This window comes from Erpetoichthys calabaricus, chromosome 12, assembly GCF_900747795.2.
Source record: "Erpetoichthys calabaricus chromosome 12, fErpCal1.3, whole genome shotgun sequence".
Taxonomy (NCBI): domain Eukaryota; kingdom Metazoa; phylum Chordata; class Cladistia; order Polypteriformes; family Polypteridae; genus Erpetoichthys; species Erpetoichthys calabaricus.
Window position 1 is genome coordinate 107163079 of NC_041405.2, and position 19959 is coordinate 107183037.

The 19959-nt window shown below is 36.1% G+C and overlaps 1 protein-coding gene across 4 annotated transcripts in view; it reads left to right on the top strand.

Annotated features, from left to right (window-relative positions):
- si:ch211-26b3.4 (connector enhancer of kinase suppressor of ras 2) overlaps positions 1-19462 on the top strand; it is a 597975-nt gene extending 578513 nt beyond the window's left edge. For all 4 annotated transcript variants that reach the window (XM_051935079.1, XM_051935080.1, XM_051935081.1 and 1 more), the window contains 3 exons: positions 13584-14094; positions 16989-17194; positions 18781-19462. In XM_051935079.1, coding sequence (XP_051791039.1) covers positions 13584-14094; positions 16989-17194; positions 18781-18999 — 936 coding nt within the window. In that variant the 3' untranslated portion in view covers positions 19000-19462. The remainder of the gene's footprint in view (positions 1-13583; positions 14095-16988; positions 17195-18780) is intronic.
- The last annotated feature ends 497 nt before the right edge of the window (positions 19463-19959 follow it).

Below are 19959 nucleotides of genomic sequence, written 5' to 3' on the forward strand. Positions count from 1 at the left end.
TGTAATGGCATGTCAAGCGATCGAACAACATGTAGAAAACAGAAGAGAAAAGTTTTTAAAAAGTTTCTTGTTGTGAACCCCAAATCTCTAAAAATATGTGTTCTAAACATTTGATGTCACCCCAGGGTCTGTATCATTTAAACACATTCCAGTAAATCAGTCCATGATAACACAACAGAAAGTGCAAAGTTATTGGCATTAAATATCTTTCTAATCTCTTTAACAGATATCTTGTGATAGATAGATAGATAGATAGATAGATAGATAGATAGATAGATAGATAGATAGATAGATAGATAGATAGATAGATAGATAGATAGATAGATAGATAGATAGATAGATAGATAGATAGATAGATAGATAGATAGATAGATAGATAGATAGATAGATAGATAGATAGATAGATAGATAGATAGATAGATAGATAGATAGATAGATAGATAGATAGATAGATAGATAGATAGATAGATGGATGGATGGATGGATAGATGAACTTTATTTGTCCCCAGGGGGGAATTTGGCTTTTTATCGAAGCTCTTTATATAAATAAATACATAAATAAGTACATAGATAAATAAATAGATATAGACACACACACTTTGCTCTGAACACACACCACAATGAGTAAAAAGCAAGAAAATAAAAAAAAAGTTCTGACTTGTCTGTCCCAGTCTCAGTGTGTCATTATGTAGATGTTTTGCTGTTGGTATAAAGGAGCCCCCATAGCATTTCTTGACACACTTCTGTTGAATAATTGGATGGCTGAGAGTCCTCAGTGTTAATGTGTCATACAGAGTTTTGTTTTAATTCTTGTCTTAACTATGACCTCCAGAGGGTCCAGAGTTTGTCCTGTAGCTGAGTGTGCCTATTTAATTAGCCTGTTGATTCAGTGGGCCTCTCTTGAAGTGATATTACCAACCCAACACACCACAGCATAAAAAATTGCACTGCCTATCACAGAATTATAGAAGATGTGAAGGATGTCACTTACTGCATTAAAAGAATGCAGTTTTCTAAGGAAGAAGAGTCTGCTCTGCCCTTTCTTATATAGTTCCTCTGTGTTCCGAGACCAGTCCAACCTGTCATTAATGTGGACCCTCGAGTATATGTAGAAGTGGACCACCTCTACATCCACTCCCTGAATAGTGACCGGACACAGAGGCTGTTTGGTGCAGTGAAAGTCAATAATCAGTTCCTTGGTTTTGCTGATATTAAGAGGCAGACAGTTCTCCTTGCACCAAGAAACAAACTTTTCCACCTGACTCCTGTACTCAGTCCCATCCCCTTTATCATAATTATCATAATAATTTTAATAACAATAATTATCATAATAATTGTACATTATAAAAAAACTTCATCTTTCTTCTAATTGCCGAGTAATATGAAATTAATATTTTTTCCATAAAAAGAAGCAGCAATCTAAACATGATAAGTTTCAGTTCTTGGTCTGCCAGGCTGAAAATCACTACTTGCACACTGATGATGGCAATGTTCAGATAAATGCAATTCTTGACGATTATATAATTTATTGTAAATTATCCCTCTGACATTAAAGGAAATTTTTAACCAATCAGATGATTGAGTTAATACTTCAAAAACTAATCAAAAGGCCAGGTGTCGTAATGACGGTGAGTGGGCTGTTTGTGTTAATATGTTAAAATGCAGCTAATTATCAGTGGTATTTAAATGTTATAATGTCATGTTTGATTAATGTTTTCATTTTTAGAGTAATTCAGGAAATAATGTATGCAACTTACTATTGAGCTTTCGTTAGGCATAACAAGTATTTATTACCAAGCTATGGCAACAAGGAACTAAGAAACCTGCCTGTCTCAAGTGAAATATGGTTTTGGTAATGGTATAAAAATCAAATATGGTAATGGGTAAAAATCATCCTAATGCTGTATGAAACAAAATAAAGAATATGTGCCCAAAGGCAAAAAATTTTAACACACAGATGCAGTCAAGAAACAAAAAGGTACAACGGATAATAGCAGAATTTGGCATTAAGAAGACTTGTTCAGAAGGATCAGAATGGCTGACAATATGAGAATGTGTTTGACCTGCTTGGGAAAACGGCCTCTGCAAACATGTGATCACTTCCGTATCCAAACATCCCCAATGAAGCACAGACAAAGCACATGACCACACCAGTCACACCACATGTTAACACTACCATGATGTCACAACATGGCAACTTCCTAGAACAATGTAATGGAAAGTCAAATGTTCAATATGTTTAGACTGTTGTTTGGAAAATCTCAATGTTAGAAATGATTTAATTTTTTAGGTAAAATGGAGCAATACTATTAAGAGTTAAAAGTTCAAATGAAGAGAGTGTGTTCATTATAACACTAGAATGAGTTTCTGGGTAGCAATTTTGTTGCTGCACGCTTTATTCTGTTTTACATGAATGTTTATTGTAAAGCGTATAAGAAGAATATATAATGGACACTGAATAATTCTTTGTGTCTATGCTATTAAAAGGTGTTCTATCAAGCATACATTAAGATTAAAAAATAAGTTAAGGAATTAAATGACAAAGCAAAAAATGTGTTCATCTGGTTGATAAAGTACTCCTAACATTTACATATTATTAAGTTAATTAGGTATGGTGATATCTTAAATTACTGTGGCATAATCATTCATTAAGCGTCTCATAGCTGTGGAGGACTGGGTTCAAGCCCTGTCTTGAGTAGTATATGATTGGCTTTTTCACACTCTTTCAATGTCCTAATGTGCTTCCTGTCACACCATAAACACATACAGTTGTAAACTGACTAAATGTGACTGTGTGTGCGAGTGTACCCAGTGATGCACTGAAGCTCTAGAGGTTCCAAGATAGGTTGGTGTCCATGCTTTGTGTATGATGGGTGTATATGTGTGTGACTGGATACCCCAGAATAAATTAAGCACTTCTTGGCATACTATTCAGTGTTCATTCCTGCCTTGAGACTGAAACTGTAGGAATAACTGGCACCCCTAGTGACTGTGTGCTGTAATATGCATGCTCAGAATAAATAGATGAATGAATAAATTAAACCCCCTCTCTGCAAGTTTTTTTATAGTATAGAACTCCAATCGTAGAAACAAACTGAGGCATGGACTAGGAATTTAAACTATTTTTCAGTAGCAGACTGATTGTATAATGTTATAAATTACATCAACTGTATCAGCACATCCTGCCATCTTTGGAAAGAAGGCTGTAATACTGCAGATGTGCACAGTACTTACAAAAGAAGGATAAGTAAAGGAATAAATAACTTGTCTGCTTATGTGCTGCTATATTTACATGTACCTTGTATGCTTAAATGCTTGTTGTATATACTGTATAGTGTGGTCCAGATCTAACTATGCAACTTTTAATGCAATGCAATAATTGCATAGTTAGATCTGGACCACCCTGTATTCTTGAATGCTTGTGTAACTCCTTATTAAATTCAATAACATATTTGAGCAGTAATACTTCCTTATACAATATATTTTGATTAAATATTTTGCCTTCATTGGGAAATCATTTTCTTTGCTTTTATGTTTCAAGAACTTTAACTTGTGCTCTCATTGTTTCTCAAGAGAGCCAACAGAAATATACTTAGCCTGGTGTAAAAAAAGGCGACAATAATTAAAACCCAAAAATACCTAAAGTTTTGTAAGAGATGGAGATAGCAGAATGACTCATGTGTTTACACTACAAAATATAGAATGAAAATGAATATAGTAATAGGTTATAAACACACACTTTTACATCAGCCTTTAAATCTTTATTCTTTATGTGAGATGTCCAAATTGGAGCTTCTGGTCTGTGTTTATTACTGTCTACATATTCACTGCAGTCATTTCCAAATATTGTATAACTTACTGCTGTACACTGCTTGGGAATATTTCCACAAGATTCAAATTTGCGAGATATAGACATAGAAGATAGACATAGATATAAGGGTAAACATAGTAAATATTATATATATATAAAATTTATTTATCAGAGGCGATTCTAGGGATTTGTGGGACCCTAGGCAAAAAGCTCCATAGGGCTCTCCAATTCATCCTTTCCGGAGTCCTGACATGGTAAAAGGTATTACCATTACTATGCAGAAGTAAAATCAACAGGGAGAAACAAATTACATAAATAAAACACAATAAATACAACAATTAAATAGAAGTTAAAAAAAAACAATAATAGAATAGAGTAAATTGTAAAAATCAAAATAAGTGAAGAAGTAAACAAATACAAACAAATATAAGGTGCACATGGAAATAAAAATAAATACACTGTGCACCTTGTAATATTTAAAAAAATAGATTTAAAAAGTGCACATATTATAATATAAAAAAGTCTCCTTAAGGTATTACTGTAACTATTCAAGTCACTGTTAGTGGGCCTTGGCTACAGCAAATGCAGCCACTAGGTCCTCCAGATCCGTAGACCTTTGAACACTGTGCTCTTTTGAGATTACAGCTGGGTCTACAAGCCTCTCCTGTCATATGCATGATCTCAAGTAAGATTTAATAAGCTTCAAAGATGAGAAAATTCAAGAGTGATAGGAAGAGCCAGGACTGCGGAGGGAGTAAATTTTTGACTTCTTACACCACCGTCTAAGGCCGGGTTTATACTTCACGCGATGCGATGCATGCTGCAGTAGACGCTCCTGCTACGCAAGCGTTTTACTGTTTATATTTGCGCGCGTACTTTATGTAAATCTGGAGGAATCCAGCAGGTGGCAGTGCAAGATATTATCACGGTGAGAACAGGTTGGGCTTCTCTGTGTTGTGAATTGCCTGGAACACCCATTAAATTCCGATGACACCTTACTGCAATATCTCTGAAAGGATGTTTAATGATTAAGTCCATCAATACAGGGATGTGTCCATTCCAGCAAGCACTGGGCACGAGGCAGAAACAATCCCTGGATGGGGCTTCAGCTCATCGCAAGGTGAATACAAGCACACACATACACTAACGTCATTTTAGCGGCACCAAATCCCCAAATCTGCATATCTTTGGATGGAAACTGGAGCACAGTGTGGAAACCCAGCAGGAAAACATGTAAACTCCAGGCAGGGAACACCAGCTACATGACTCCCTGTGAGACAGCAGCGCTACTGCTCCTCTACCATGTCACCCCCATGTGTGTAATTATTAACATTATTTATTATTTAAACGAAATTAACGATTTATCTGAAAAATGTAACATACATAGGCCTACTTTAATGCATTTCATCATGAAAGTGATAGCAAGTATAAATCTAAGGATTCTAAATGTGCAGAGAGTTGGAATATCATACATTTACTATGTTCCGTGTGGTTATTTATTGTTGTTTGCCACTGCTGTCAGGTCAGGAGGAAGCCCCAGAAAAAAAAGACGGCACAAAAGATGGTGTGTGAGACTTTTAAAATGTATTGTGTCATTACAATTGGGAATATGCGACTCTTGAATATAAAAGCACCATGAATGCATCTGTATGTCGGCATTTTGCTTCACCACATTGAACCATTCATCAAACATCGAAGCACGCACATCAATCCCGTAGGATCCGCATAGTGACTTTCTGTCACATGTCAATAGTAAACAGAAACTCTGACGTCACATTCCAACTTTTATCACACTGCGCCCCCCAACTTTTTGCTGGTACTGCAACTCGGGCACACGTCGCTTTAATTTCTGAGGACCTGCTCAGAGGATGCGTCAAATGAACGCTGGGAATGCGTGGCAGCCATGATGCATGCATGTACGCGTTCTGAGCGTGAAGTATAAACGAGCCCTTACTGCTACCTGCTCACTCTTTTGTTGAATTTGTGCTGCTGATTTTGACTACAGTGGGTTTCTGGAGAGACTGAAACTAAGTCAGAAATGGTCAAATTGTCTAAACAAACCAAGTCAATCTCAATTTTGTTTCCAGACATATAAATCCTGTCATGATTTATAAAATTGGCATTGATTACTTTTAACATTTCTAAAAAAATAAAGTCAATCACAAACACTCTCACAGCAGAGTTCGGGGCCCTCTTGTGGAGGATTTCTGTCTGTGTCATTGGAATGTGTCGATACTATGCTTCAAGAGGGGTTCCTGCAGGTTTACTGTTGCAATTAGCACCTGTAAAAACCAACGACCTTCGGAGGGCCCCCAAGCAATTGCCAGCCTTGCTTGTCCTGTTGCTATGGTATTATATACATATATATATATAGTAAACAGAAACAGATGACAGTCAAATGAGTTTTGAGGTCTCACGAGATGCTCTGTTTAACAAATGGGTCCAAAGGAAGCAAAGGAAAGCACACGTCATACGCAAACAGTAACTGCAAATGGCCATGTTGATAATAAGTTAAAGACTGGAGGAGCTCCATCTTGGTTTCAAGCTTGTCTGAACCTAAACGTCGACTTCAGGGTTCTGGGATGATCAGAAGAAGTAGTATTTCTGATACTGTTTCAGACGTGGTTTCTCTTCCACTCAGGGAAACAAACGAGTATGTATTTGATAGTGTCACATTCTTAATCTTCCCTATATTCTCTTTTTTCCCAAAACCTGTAAAACATTTCCCTAGCTTGTGTGATTGATAATATTTTTTAATATATGTATATGTGTGTATCTATAATAATAAAAGGCAAAGACCTCACTGACTCACTCACTCACTCACTCACTCACTCACTGACTGACTGACTCACTCATCACTAATTCTCCAACTTCCCGTGTAGGTGGAAGGCTGAAATTTGGCAGGCTCATTCCTTACAGCTTACTTACAAAAGTTAGGCAGGTTTCATTTCGAAATTCAAAGCGTAATGGTCATAACTGGAACATATTTTTTGTCCATACACTGTAATGGAGGAGGCGGAGTCACGTATCGCGTCATCACGCCTCCTACATAATCACGTGAACTAAAAACAAGGAAGAGATTTACAGCACGAGTCACACGCGGGAACGAAGGTAAATGACGTTAATTTTTGACTGTCTTTTAATACTGTGTAAGCATACATATTAACACATGTGCAATTAAACGTGTGCATTTACGGGGTGATTTCTCAGGCTTAAAAGCTCACCTTTTATCAAACGCGGGAACAAAGGTAACTGACGTTGTTCACTGTCTTTTAATACTGTGTAACCATACATATTAACACATGTCCAATTAAACGTGTGCATTTACGGGGTGATTTCTCAGGCTTAAAAGCTCGCCTTTTACTAAAAAGGTAAATGCAAAACTATTTTCAATCAGTTTATTGAAACGCTCCCGTTAAGGATTGCAATAACATATTCGCGAGATAAAAGAACGAAGTAGGGGGAAATGGAGGAAGAGCCGCAAACAGCGAAGACCAAAAAATTAATGAAACAATTGAGAATGGAGCGAGTTAAGCATACAAGCATGTTCATAAGGGAAACAAAGCACGGTGTAAAACGTAACTTTAAATTAAGTTTATAGAAACGCTCCCGCTGCGGATTGCAATAACATATTCACGAGATAAAAGTTTAATGAGAAGACACGAGGTATAAACGAACCACACGCCGTGGCGCAACGTTAGGGGCAACAGTTTCAACCATTCTATGATCTGCTTCTCGCAACTGAAAGACGGCACATGGCGGATGTTAGCCGACTTGCTGACCGCAACGTTAGGGGCTTCAACTATGGCGCTGACGCCACATCTCAGTGCCAACACTTTGCAGACTCTACTTAAAAGACACGCCCTCCTCACTGGACAGTTAAAAACACCAATCAAACTAACGATGACATCAAGTATTACCCAATCAAAAGTAGGAAAGGAGGCATCTTCATAAAATGCGTGTGGGATGATTTGCATGAGACGCTGCTTTAAAAAAAAAATGATAAAAAAATACGGGATAAATCCCGTCCAGTATTGATTCAAAATGGGACGCGCAATTTCATTCTCAAATGCAGCACGATTCCGTATTTTAAAGGACGGGTGGCAACCCTACAGTGCCAGGTAACCACCCATACAATCAGATTGTGATTCAGACTAGGAATGCAATGAATGTAATTACCCCGATCTACATACAAGGCGAAAGTCTTGCAACATTCAAAGATGATGGTTTGGGATAAGTACACCATACAACATAAAAGAGCTTATGAAGCCTTGAACCGAAAAAAGCAAGATCTCAGAGATCGTAAAAAAAAAAATAGGAGGTAATGTCGTTTTACTCGCTGTAAATTTTAGTCAAACATTACCAGTTATTCCACGAGGGAGACCAGCAGATGAACTCAACGCGTGTTTAAAATCCATGCTTCTCCCACGCTCTGTTATATGTCGCGTGTTCTCGGGTAGGTGCACCAAAAAATGTATACATTTAAGCATGTAATGGGCAAACAAAAAATGAGGTATACCCGAAGGCACTGCAGTAGTACTTAATGTAACTTTACTTCTTAAATGTTAATGTTTTACTGTTTAATAATTTATACGCTTCTTATATGTTGTTCAAATTCTTTTATCAAAATACCACTGACAGCGCAATGCACGATAACATGGAGTGAATACACCATACGCATCCGCCCACGGCTGCCCTGCTGTGCACAGATAGGAGTTGATTCTACAATAAAATAAAATAAACATAAAAAGAGTAAAACAATCATCACCCATAAAGCGTGTGTGTGTGTATATATGTGTATATATATATGTTGATATGTGGATGTGTATATGTATATATATATATATATATATATATATATATATATGTAGATATGTATATATATGTGTATATGTATATGTATATATATGTTTATATGTGTGTGTGTGTATTTTATATATATAAAACACAGCAACACTCATAACAATGACAACACAATTACATTGACAATCATGTTACGTTATTTTTAAAATGTTTCCTTTTTTTTTCATAACCTCTTTAACACACTACTTCTCCGCTGCGAAGCGCGGGTATTTTGCTAGTATATTATATATTTAAAATTATTTCAATTTCCTTTTCATATGTGTGTTTCATGCTGAATTTTCTAAACAACCCTGTGGTTTTACAGAACCACTGATTAAGACGCACATCTGAAAACCAAATGCCGTGTCTCTGATGGATAATGACTCATGACTGAAGTGTTGCCTAGCAAGTGTGCATAAGAAGTTACATTTAGATTCAGTATTTGATTATTCAAAACAATTTTTTAAAATGCATAATTCACTTAGCATCAAAATATTTGTCAGGGAGTTGATTCTCTTTGGCATGAATTTCTGTTCATGTTGCCCTTGTTTTTATCGTTTTATTTTTTGAAATATTTGTGGCAAATTTTGGCAATTTTTGTCATCAGTATAAATATTGACCTTCATCCTTTAGCTGCCAGCAATTTCTGCAGAATAATGAGAAAAACAGATGGAAGTAGTAATTCTAAACAAATGCAGTAACAGTGACAATAAGAGAAAACCTTTAACATGATGCAGATAAGGAAAAAGGATTGCCTTTAGAACTAAGATTAAAAAGATAACTTTAGTTGACATTTAATGATAATTTTAAAAATATTCTTATGTTTAAATTGCCATTATTTTGTTTCCAGGATGAGAAAAGCAGAATATGGCTTGTATCGATGGAATGCAAAGTTTTCTTTCAAATTTCACTTGAGTCCCATTAAGAAAACTTTACATTTATGAATTTATGATGGATTTTCAAGAGGCTAATCTAATTACATTTAGTAACTCAGTGAGGTTTACCTCTAGATGGTTGTAACTTTTTGATTTTGTATTCAATGGCTAGTTACCATTTGTGTAGATATTGCATCTTAATTGGCAAATCTAAATTCACTCCATGTACATGAGGAGTCCCTACGAGAGACAGGTATCCCAATTCTGCTGACTCTGACCTTCAGTAATCCTGTATAAAGCTAAGTTTAATGTCCACTTTTTTTTTTCTTTCTATAATGGCAAAAAGTGTTAAATGATGAAATTTTAAATTTTGCACATTCTTTTTTTGTCTGTTAAACTTTTCTTCTGTATCCAGAAGCTATGCAGCTTAGTCTAACTTTAAATTGGCCCTTTGTGGGTCAGTTTATAGGTGTTTATATGAGCCCTGCAGTTGATTGGCAGCCTGTGCCAGGTTATTTCCTGCCTTACACCCAATGCTACAAGGATAGGCTCTGGCCCACAACCTCAAATTTAATCAATTGGGTTTCATAATGGGTGTACAAATGGATAATAAAGTGTAAAATATGTACTGAGTCATTTATGTTGTGTAAAAGGTCTTTCCATTTTCTGTGCCCGCTTTATTCTTTACTAGACCACAATTTGCCAATCCTGTCTTGGCTATGCTGGGTACATGGCAGGAACTAACACACCAGATGGGCCATTCCAATTGTACAAAGGTCTCACAACTCACACAACCACACCCACTCACACTTGCTCGTTTGAGAGTTTTAACCTAATTAACTCTGGAATGTTGCTGGAAACTGGAGTGCCTGAGAACTCTGTAAAACAGCAGAACTAAAAAAGGTGTTTTAAAAAATTTAATTCATTATACTATAAGTACAATCAAACTACATCAGCAAAAATTAAAAGAGGGACTTCTTTTCGATTTGCAGTATTTCTTGACATGTTATTTTATGTTTCAATCCAATGTAGAGTATGTGCGGAACAATAATTTAGGACAATGAAGACCCTTCTTTCATTTTATTATCTGTATTTTGCAAAGGAGCACCTACTTTTGAGCACCTCCTAACACATTTAGATAATTTAGTGGAGGCACATAAGTTTAAATATCAGCAGTATAAACTGTTTGTACAATGTACCTGTTAATTCTCAAGGTTTAAGATGCTTTATATGTTACTTATGTAAACTTCAACATTCAGTTCAGGAACATTTTATTTGATTAGATTCTTTGCTTCTGTATTTTCTTGTTTATTGCTAAAAGATTATTTCTTCACATCCTTTATATAAACAGCTGCTATTGCCTCCAAGTTCTGCACATATGTCAGATGTCAGAAGCTCTTGCAGGTGCTGTTCTGGGTATATCCCACTGTACGGAGACCTTGTGGCATACCCTGGACATGCTGGAGAGAATATATTTCTCGACTGGCTTGGGAATGCCTGAGAATTTTACACGAAGAGGTTGATTCTAAAGCTGGAGAGAGGGAGGGACGTCTGGGCTGACTGCGACCCTTACCAGAAGAAGTGGTTTCAGATGATGAGATGAGATGACATGAGAGATGCAGTTTAAAAACTGATCAAGTCTATTTTATAAGTATGGTTATGGTTTCAGATTAAAATACCTCTACCCTCTGCATGTGCTACTTCTTCAAACAGTACATCTTCTTTATGGACAGATGTACTGTATGTGCTAGTCATGCCAGGTTAGATAAAAGTAACTCATGTTAAGATTAACCATTCGTTCATTTTTATTGTACTCTTCCTTGTGCAAGCATCTGATGAGGATAACCCAAATTTCCGTTTCCCATGCAAAAATTACCACAGCTTCTGGGTAATTCCATAATGTTTGATCTGCTTATAAATTATTTTAGTGTCCTTTTTAAGCACATGAATGTCTCCAGAATTGGTGCAATTTCCAAGTATTATTATAAGATGTCCATCCCATCTCAACTTTGTTACTGTTCATGGGTAGGATCTTGGATGAGCAGCTCTGCTTAAAAAATTCACAGGATTTCTGAACACCTTACGTTTTATAAACAATAAATGCAACAACTTTCCAATAAATGTCATTCCTGCTATTTTCCTCTACAAAGTCATCTTTATGGTTATACATTACCCACAACTCATGACACATAGATGAAAGAAAATGTTCTATGAACAAGACTTTGGGGTACTAGAACTCCTTCATTATGAACAGTTTTTCCCTCAACAGCCCAGTAAGAAGCAACCTACTATTTTCCACCAGATGACTATGACCTGGTTTTCTTCAAATTTTCTTAAATTAAATAGTGACAAAACTGAGGTTCTCCTCAATGGTACAAAATCAACATTATCCAAAACTAATAATTTTTCGTTTGTTATCTATCTATCTATCTATCTATCTATCTATCTATCTATCTATCTATCTATCTATCTATCTATCTATCTATCTATCTATCTATCTATCTATCTATCTATCTATCTATCTATCTATCTAACTTTTCAGTCTCACATCAATAACATCTCTCTGTCTACATATTATCACTTGCGTAACGTTAATCATATTCGCACATCCCTCACTCCCCATACAACTGCTATTCTTGTTCATAGCCTTGTCACTTCTCATCTGAATTATTGCAATTCCCTTTTCTTTGGTCTTTCTCGCAAATTTCTTTATAAGCTTCAACTTCAACTGCCCGCATCATTACTAGAACCCCCCCTATTCACCATATCACTCCCGTCTTGCAGCAGCTTCATTGGCTCCCGGTTAATTACCGCATTGTTTTCAAAATTCTCCTGTTAACATTTAAGGCTATCCACAACCTTGCCCCTCCATATCTGTCCCATCTCCTCCATGTTGCCATTCCCTCCGGCACCCTTAGATCCTCTTCTTCCATTCACTTGACTGTCCCCTTTGTCCATTTTACCACTATGGGAAGCAGAGCATTCAGTTGCTGTGCTCCCCAGCTCTGTTACTCATTACCATCCAAGCTTAGAAACATTGATTCATTCTCACTTTTCAAATCTAAACTTAAAACTCATCTGTATAAGACTGCTTTTTCTCTTTGATTACAATTGCTCTGTCTGATTTTAATTTTTGTATTTTGTTTTGTTTATGATGTGTGTTTTATCTATTGTCCGGTGTCCTTGAGTGTTTAGAAAGGTGCCTACGAATAAATAAAATGTATTATTATGACCTGCTTTAGAGGTGTTCATTTACTTATTATTTATGTTATGCTTATCATCATATTGCTTAAATTATGTTTTAAAAACAGTATAATCTGAAAGTAACAAAAATGCATCCTGTAGGCCTCGAAACCAAGGTTCCTCCCAACTTTTACTGTTACTTCATATCCTGTAAGTGTCATAAACTGAAGTGGGGTCAATGCATGCCCTGGATGGAGTCCCATACTGACACCTAAAGAAATGGCAGTCATTGTCAAGGAAAATATAAATCTTATTGTGTGGCTTCAACCCTTGAAATCTTTTCTTCTGTATCTTGTTGTATAAGACAGGATAAGACAAATTCTTACGTGCTTCCTCCACATCCATTAAACAGGTTTTGTCTGAATTAGCACACTTCAACAGACCTTTGCCTATTTTTGTGACAGTAAAAACTTTCTTGTTTAGCTTATCCTGATGAAAGTATTAAAATGTATATAATGCAGAATCACCATTTTAATCAGCAATCCGTATTCTCTTAAACCATCCTTTAGTACAACTATAGTGAGGAAAGGTTTACAAGTAAATGTGAAAGAATTAAAGTATACAAAGTGACTTGTAAAATTAATGCAGATAATGAGCATTTTAAAATGATTTACTGTTATCTTTTGGATTATGTCCTGTATTTTAAATCATGCAGATGGACCAACACTCTTCTTAATGCCTGCTTAATTTTTAAAATACAGTCTTCCTCAAATATCTACTGTATTATAAAATTGTTTTACTTGTTGCAATAGACTCAATGACCAACAAATTATGAGAAATTTTAACTAATTAATTATTGTTTCTCCTCCTAGGTCAATTCCTCTAGCCCATTTCCAGAGTCAAAACATGGTCGACATTTTTCAAGTGAATCAACCTACTCTCATTCTTCAGCAGAAGACTCTCGACAGGATGCCACTGGCAGTACTCACTCTTCAGGATGTCGCCCTGCATACCGTGAACGACGTTCCTGGCAAGATCTCATTGAGACACCCCTCACTAGTTCAGGACTGCATTTCCTACAGACAGTACCTTCTGATCCTGAGTATGCAGGTGGAAGGCTGGGTATGTCTCCAGAACGGCGGAGACAAGCTACTTTGCCAGTACAGCGGCGCCACCATACAGATCGAGATGGACCTTTCCCATTGGTGGAATGTGAGCGAGGCCTTAACCCTCACAGGCGGGCACACAAACAGCGCAGTCAAAGTCTTCCCCGTAATCGGGATGTAAGAGGAAAGGGCAACCTGCACCCAGGAGGACTTTCTGAAGAAAAATCAGAAGATGATGAAGTACATTTTCGTAAACATAATGGTTCTTGCCAAGAAGGTGAGGCATACCGTTGAAATAGATATTGCAGATGTATTGAACCAAATAATACTTGACTGGTAAATGAGTTTGATGGATCCATTTTTTAGAGAAAGAAATCTTTTTCTCCTATTTCAGTTATTTTAACTATCAACTAATGTCAGTTTGGGCAAGTGGGGTTGCTAACATAAAGCGGAAAATGATTGTTTACATGCAAAAGGATATCCATGTTGAAGAGCTTTATTAACCAGATTTTCTAAGTTAAATCTTACAGAGTCTTTTATTGACAGTTTTGATGCTTCCAGGTAAAAAACAATTGCAGTCCATCACAATAATAGAAATACAATTACAGGCTAGCGACTCTTGGATGTTATAATAAACAATAAGTCATTTATTCCTGTCTTATAAAATAATATGCCACACAAAATACCATATGCATGTTCTCTTTTAATGATCCTCCTTGAATATATAGCAGACTTTTCTTAGACCCACACTTAACTTGCCCATTCATGTGTTAAGCTGAGGTCATTCTTATAACAAATTCAATTAGCTAGGGACAGAAACATAATTTTAAATTCTTTTCCTTGGAGCAAATTTAAACCAATTGTCGAATGTTTCTCCAGGTTTGACCTGAGGGCAGCAATGTCAAATTCAGATCCCAAAGAGCCACAGTGACTGCAGGTTTTCTTTATAGCCACTTTAGTAATTCATCACTGCTGCTAAAGATGACCAAGTAGCTCAGGAGTCTCAAACACAGTTCATGAAAGCCACAGTTTTTGCTCCAATGCATTTCTTTAATTAGGAGCCAATTATGGCTAAAAATGAGACATGTTATTTAATTCTGTGACTCCACACTTTTTTTTTTTTTTGGGAGAGTACCATCAAAATGTTTAGTTATTTAGTTAGTTAGTTAGTTAGTTAGTTAGATAGATAGATAGATAGATAGATAGATAGATAGATAGATAGATAGATAGATAGATAGATAGATAGATAGATAGATAGATAGATAGACAATGCATCAGAATAGATCAATATTTCTCATATTTTCACTTTCTTTCTTTAAAGTAGTTTCTTGAAACAAGTATTGCACGATGGAAGCATAAGTAAATGTGGGATCATACCAGATCATCTTTTGGCTTGCTTTGCATCTCATTTCTGTTTGCCTGTCATTTAAATAAAAAGAAACAAGGAATCTGAATCTTAGAAAGCATCTCAGTTACAGTTAACACAAAAGAAATATGTTCCCTTATCAGCAGTAATTTGTTACTAATGCAGAAGAGTAGCTGAAATGAAAACCTTCAGGCTCTGTGGACCTCTGAGATCTGAGTTTGACACCTCTCTATTTCAGTATATACTGTAAACAAAGCTGTCATAACAGAGAGAACATAAGGCTAAACCCTCGTGAGGTTCAACAGGCCAGCAGCCTCTGTTGTTGTTATGACAGTATTTTGTTTTCTTTATGGTATAACAGGCCATGTAGAATTTGGAGTTTCATCTCAAACATTCCTTTTGTTTTGTTTATTTGTTTGTTTGTTTGTTTTTTAATTCGACTGACAAAGTTATTGAGCTTCTCATGCTAATTTAATTTACTATGTATTCACAACATTATGAGTTTGCTACTGTAAAAGGTTTCAAACCAAAGTGTTCACTGAATGCTCTTTTACATTTTACATGAATTTGGAATTGATATGTTGGTAATTCACTTGCATATGGATCTACAAAAAGTAAGAGGGTCCTGCTTGGGTAAAAGTGTTCTTGTTGTGCTTGTGAAGCTTTTTATAAACGTTAATTTGCTTTTGGATTTCTCACCAATTTTATACTACTTAACAGGATATTGCGTTTGGGGAGCATAGCCGTTTCAAGCTTCATCTCTTACTAATCTGAATACACATCTGTTCATATTACATGTCAATCATGTGTTATTAGCTATAATATTTCATCTTTATTTTCACCGATCATCCCTTTACAGAGTCCTTTGTGTTTGGCCTTGGCCTTACCATGTTATCTTACTCGTCAATGTCCGCCATTGTTTCTTAGCTACATTTATGTCCTGCCACTTTTGTTATTGTTTCACTTATGTCTTGTACCAAGCATGGTCTTTCTGACAATGTCTGCATTCCCACCAGTCGCCTACCTCACCAGTCTGGGTACATCTTTGAAACCTTATTTGTTATTTGTTATTAATTATCTTCTTTTCCGTAAGTACAAGGCCTTGGTATCTTTTAGCAGAGGTGTTAGGTGTTTTGTGTACTGGTCAACCTATGGCCTGAGTGTTGGGTACGTTCATTCATAGATTAAAAATTCCCTTTCTGAACCCCCTTATTCCAATATAGGATCTCAGAAGCCTCATACGTAAGACCACCAGTCAATTGCAGAGCACACACATTTACACATCAGTTTGGGGTTGCCCAATTGTACATAGGTTTGAACCAAGGACCCTGGAGCTGTGGGCAAATCACTCACCACCGTGCTATGTTTGTTATATTTGACTAAACATTATTTATACATTTTAGTTTACTATAAGAACTTTACATTTATGACACCAATGGGGCCCCGAAACACAAGTTAAACTACAAATGTGTATACCTCAGTAAGACAAATGAAGTGTTGAAACTGAATCCACAATTCAATGCACAGCTCTAAGCAGCAGAAAGTAGTCCAGACTTTTCCCCACATTTTTATCGTCTTGTTCACATCCGTGAATACAAGCTGCACAATGGATTTTGCTGCTGGAAACTATTCACTCAATGCCTCTACACATTTATTATTTAACTTCATGCAGCATGATTAGCTGATTCCCTGATTACCAGTCTCCATTTGTTTCCTATTGTGTGATATCTGGCAGACAGTTTTAAATGAAAGAAATATCCTATTTTTAATGTTTCCTCAAAAACTTTATTTGTGGAATATTTCAGGTTTCAGGGAGGAGGAAAAGGGCAGAGACAGCTGTGATGGTCTGCAAGAGCTATATAAAACATTAGAAAAAGCCAGCCTTTCTGCTTTTGGGGAGCAAAGGCCGTCAACTAAGCAGGAATTTCGGCGTTCTTTTATTAAGAGGTGCAACGATCCAGTCATCAATGAGAAGCTCCACTTGATAAGGGCTCTTCGTAGTACCCTGAAGGTAGGACCATCCTATTGTACTATAAAGGTGCAAATTAGGTATTAGTTTATAGGTTTACAAGGTCATTATTTTTATGTGTGCAGAGTTCAGTAAACATTTTACATGCATGTGCTTATAATGTTGTATCCTGTATTGTTCCTAATAGTGCTTGTTTATCTGGTGAAACTAGATTTTGTTATATTAAGTCAAGAGGTTTAAATTATGACTAGGGAGAATTGCAATATATAAGTATCTGTTTAAAAATATTAATATGTATTTAATACTATTTGTCATATGCAATGCAAAGCATTGTCATTATGAAAAGGATTTTGTGGTGTCCCTTTAAAAGTCAGACAGAAGAAAATGTGAAGCATCATTGCCCATGTTCCTGCTTAAATCATCAAAGCATTTATACTGAAATATCCAATTTGTCAGTGTATATTTATTCTCATGACTCTGCGCTATCCAATTCACATCCCCTTCCATGGAAAAGCATTTAACACAAGCATTAGCACTGGTGCGGACAGATGGCAGTGAAGCAGCATTGAAATAAATGGGGACTCTACTTGCCCTCTGGAAGCTGAGCTTTGTGTCGTTTTTAGAAATAGCAATAATGCAGCACCATACATTTTTCAATCCTTGTACCTTTTTATTTATTTTTTAATTTTCAATGCATAATATTCTGCGGTGGGTTGGCGCCCTGCCCGGGATTGGTTCCTGCCTTGCACCCTGTGTTGGCTGGGATTGGCTCCAGCAGACCCCCGTGACCCTGTGTTCGGATTCGACGGGTTGGAAAATGGATGGATGCATAATATTGTTTACATTTTATAAGAAAAATGTGGGAATGGAATAAACCAAGTCATGACATGACCTGCACATTAACCTATTTTCTTTTAGAAGTAATCTAAACAAGCTATAACATCAGTGGTCAACGTGGTCTACAGGATTCCTGACCTCATATCTGGACTTGTCATTTGTGAATGCTCTCCACTTGAGAATGAATGTATTGACTCAAAATTTGGGAAAGAGCATATCCTGATAAATTTCTTGGATGAAAGGAGCTGGGAATTTCCAGGGTTTCAATTTTGAAAGAAATTATTAAAAGGGAATGGATGAGAATAACTAAACTATAGCTTTTGCAATTTTATGTGAATAATTATATTTATTAGCAGTTATTCTATTACTAGTCAATTTAACTTTTTTCAAAATATTTTACAGTGTGTATACCTTTTTAACAGGAGTACTTTTATTAAAGTTTTTTAAATTATTTTAATATATAAATTAAGGCAGGGGCTGAATGCCAATCTTTCATATGCTTACCTGCAATGAGATGTCAAGCAAAATGACACCTTTCATAGGCTAACTAAACAGATTACAATATGGATCTTGCCTGGCCAATTAAAGGTGTCATTTTGCTTGACTTCTCATTGCAACCATTATGGCTAACACGGTACAACACCCTAGTACTATGTGTTTACCTTCAAGTTTTAATTATCTGAATTTACAGTTTATGGAATGCAGAAGATGCAGTACTTGATGTTTTTGGAAATTACATGACAAATGAAAAACATTTTATAACTTTTTTTTGTTTTTTGTTTTTTTGAAAGGCAAAAGAAGGAGACTTATGTATCATCAACCAAGTGCTAGATGACCCTAACCTTAACTCAAAGAAGTTCAGGGAATGGAAGCAGAGACACCACGAGCTGTTTATGGACATTTGTGAGTTCAGCTCAGGACCCATTAAGCCTCAGAATGGAGCAGCTGAACTGGCAAACCTAGTTCCTCTCATGACTCACACCCATTCTTTCATAGAGACCCATGTGTGAAACAATGAGATGACAGGACTGGGCTTCTAAAATCACTGTGGTGGTGCCAGGCTCACGGCCAGTTCCTGGAGAACTCAGTCAAATAGACATTTTATCTTTTTGTTTGCAGACCCAGCAGACCAAGAAACTAACCAACCACTGTAATATTTGTACATAGTGTATTTAAAAAGTTATTCTGTAAATAAGTTGGATATAAAAAGAGAATAGTGCCACAGGATGCCTAATACATGCATGAAGAGAAAGTATTATTCTTTTGTTTTCTTCTTAAACAGCGAAAAATGGAAATATTTTAGTTCTGCTGTTGTGGAGCACTGTGTGCATTTATTATTTTTTTTTATGGTTATTTTTATTTATTAACACTTTAGTTTGCATAGAAAAGAGGGAGCAATGTAGCAGCAATAGTGACATGGATACACTCTTTTCAGTACTCTGTACTGAAGCTTATAGTCCAAAAGCTCTCACACTGCAGACAGATTTTATATATATATATATATATATATATATATATATATATATATATATATATATATATATATACTGTTGCAATTAATTGTTTTTAAGTGACAATGTTGATTAAAGCAAATCCTATAGTAACAATTAAGGGAAATCAATCCCTCATATTCATCTACAGGCCGTGACAAAAACTTTAATGTTTAATAACTTTTAATCTGCTGGACAGTTTATTGGACTTAGTATAAGATAAAACAAAATACTAAATGCATTTATGCATGCAGTGTGGAGTAGAGAGAGAAAGAAAATAAGTAATTTCAAGCAGCTACTCAATACATAATGAAAACTGTGAAATATCCTTGTGAATGCAATCCTTTGATTCTTACTGAGAATCTTTGAAAAAAAAAAAAAAGAGAGACAGAGGATAGTTAGTTTCTTGAAACCTCATTGTTACTGGAGCCCCAGTCCAGTCTGGCACAAAAGCGTTTCCAGACTATGGGCCTTACTCAG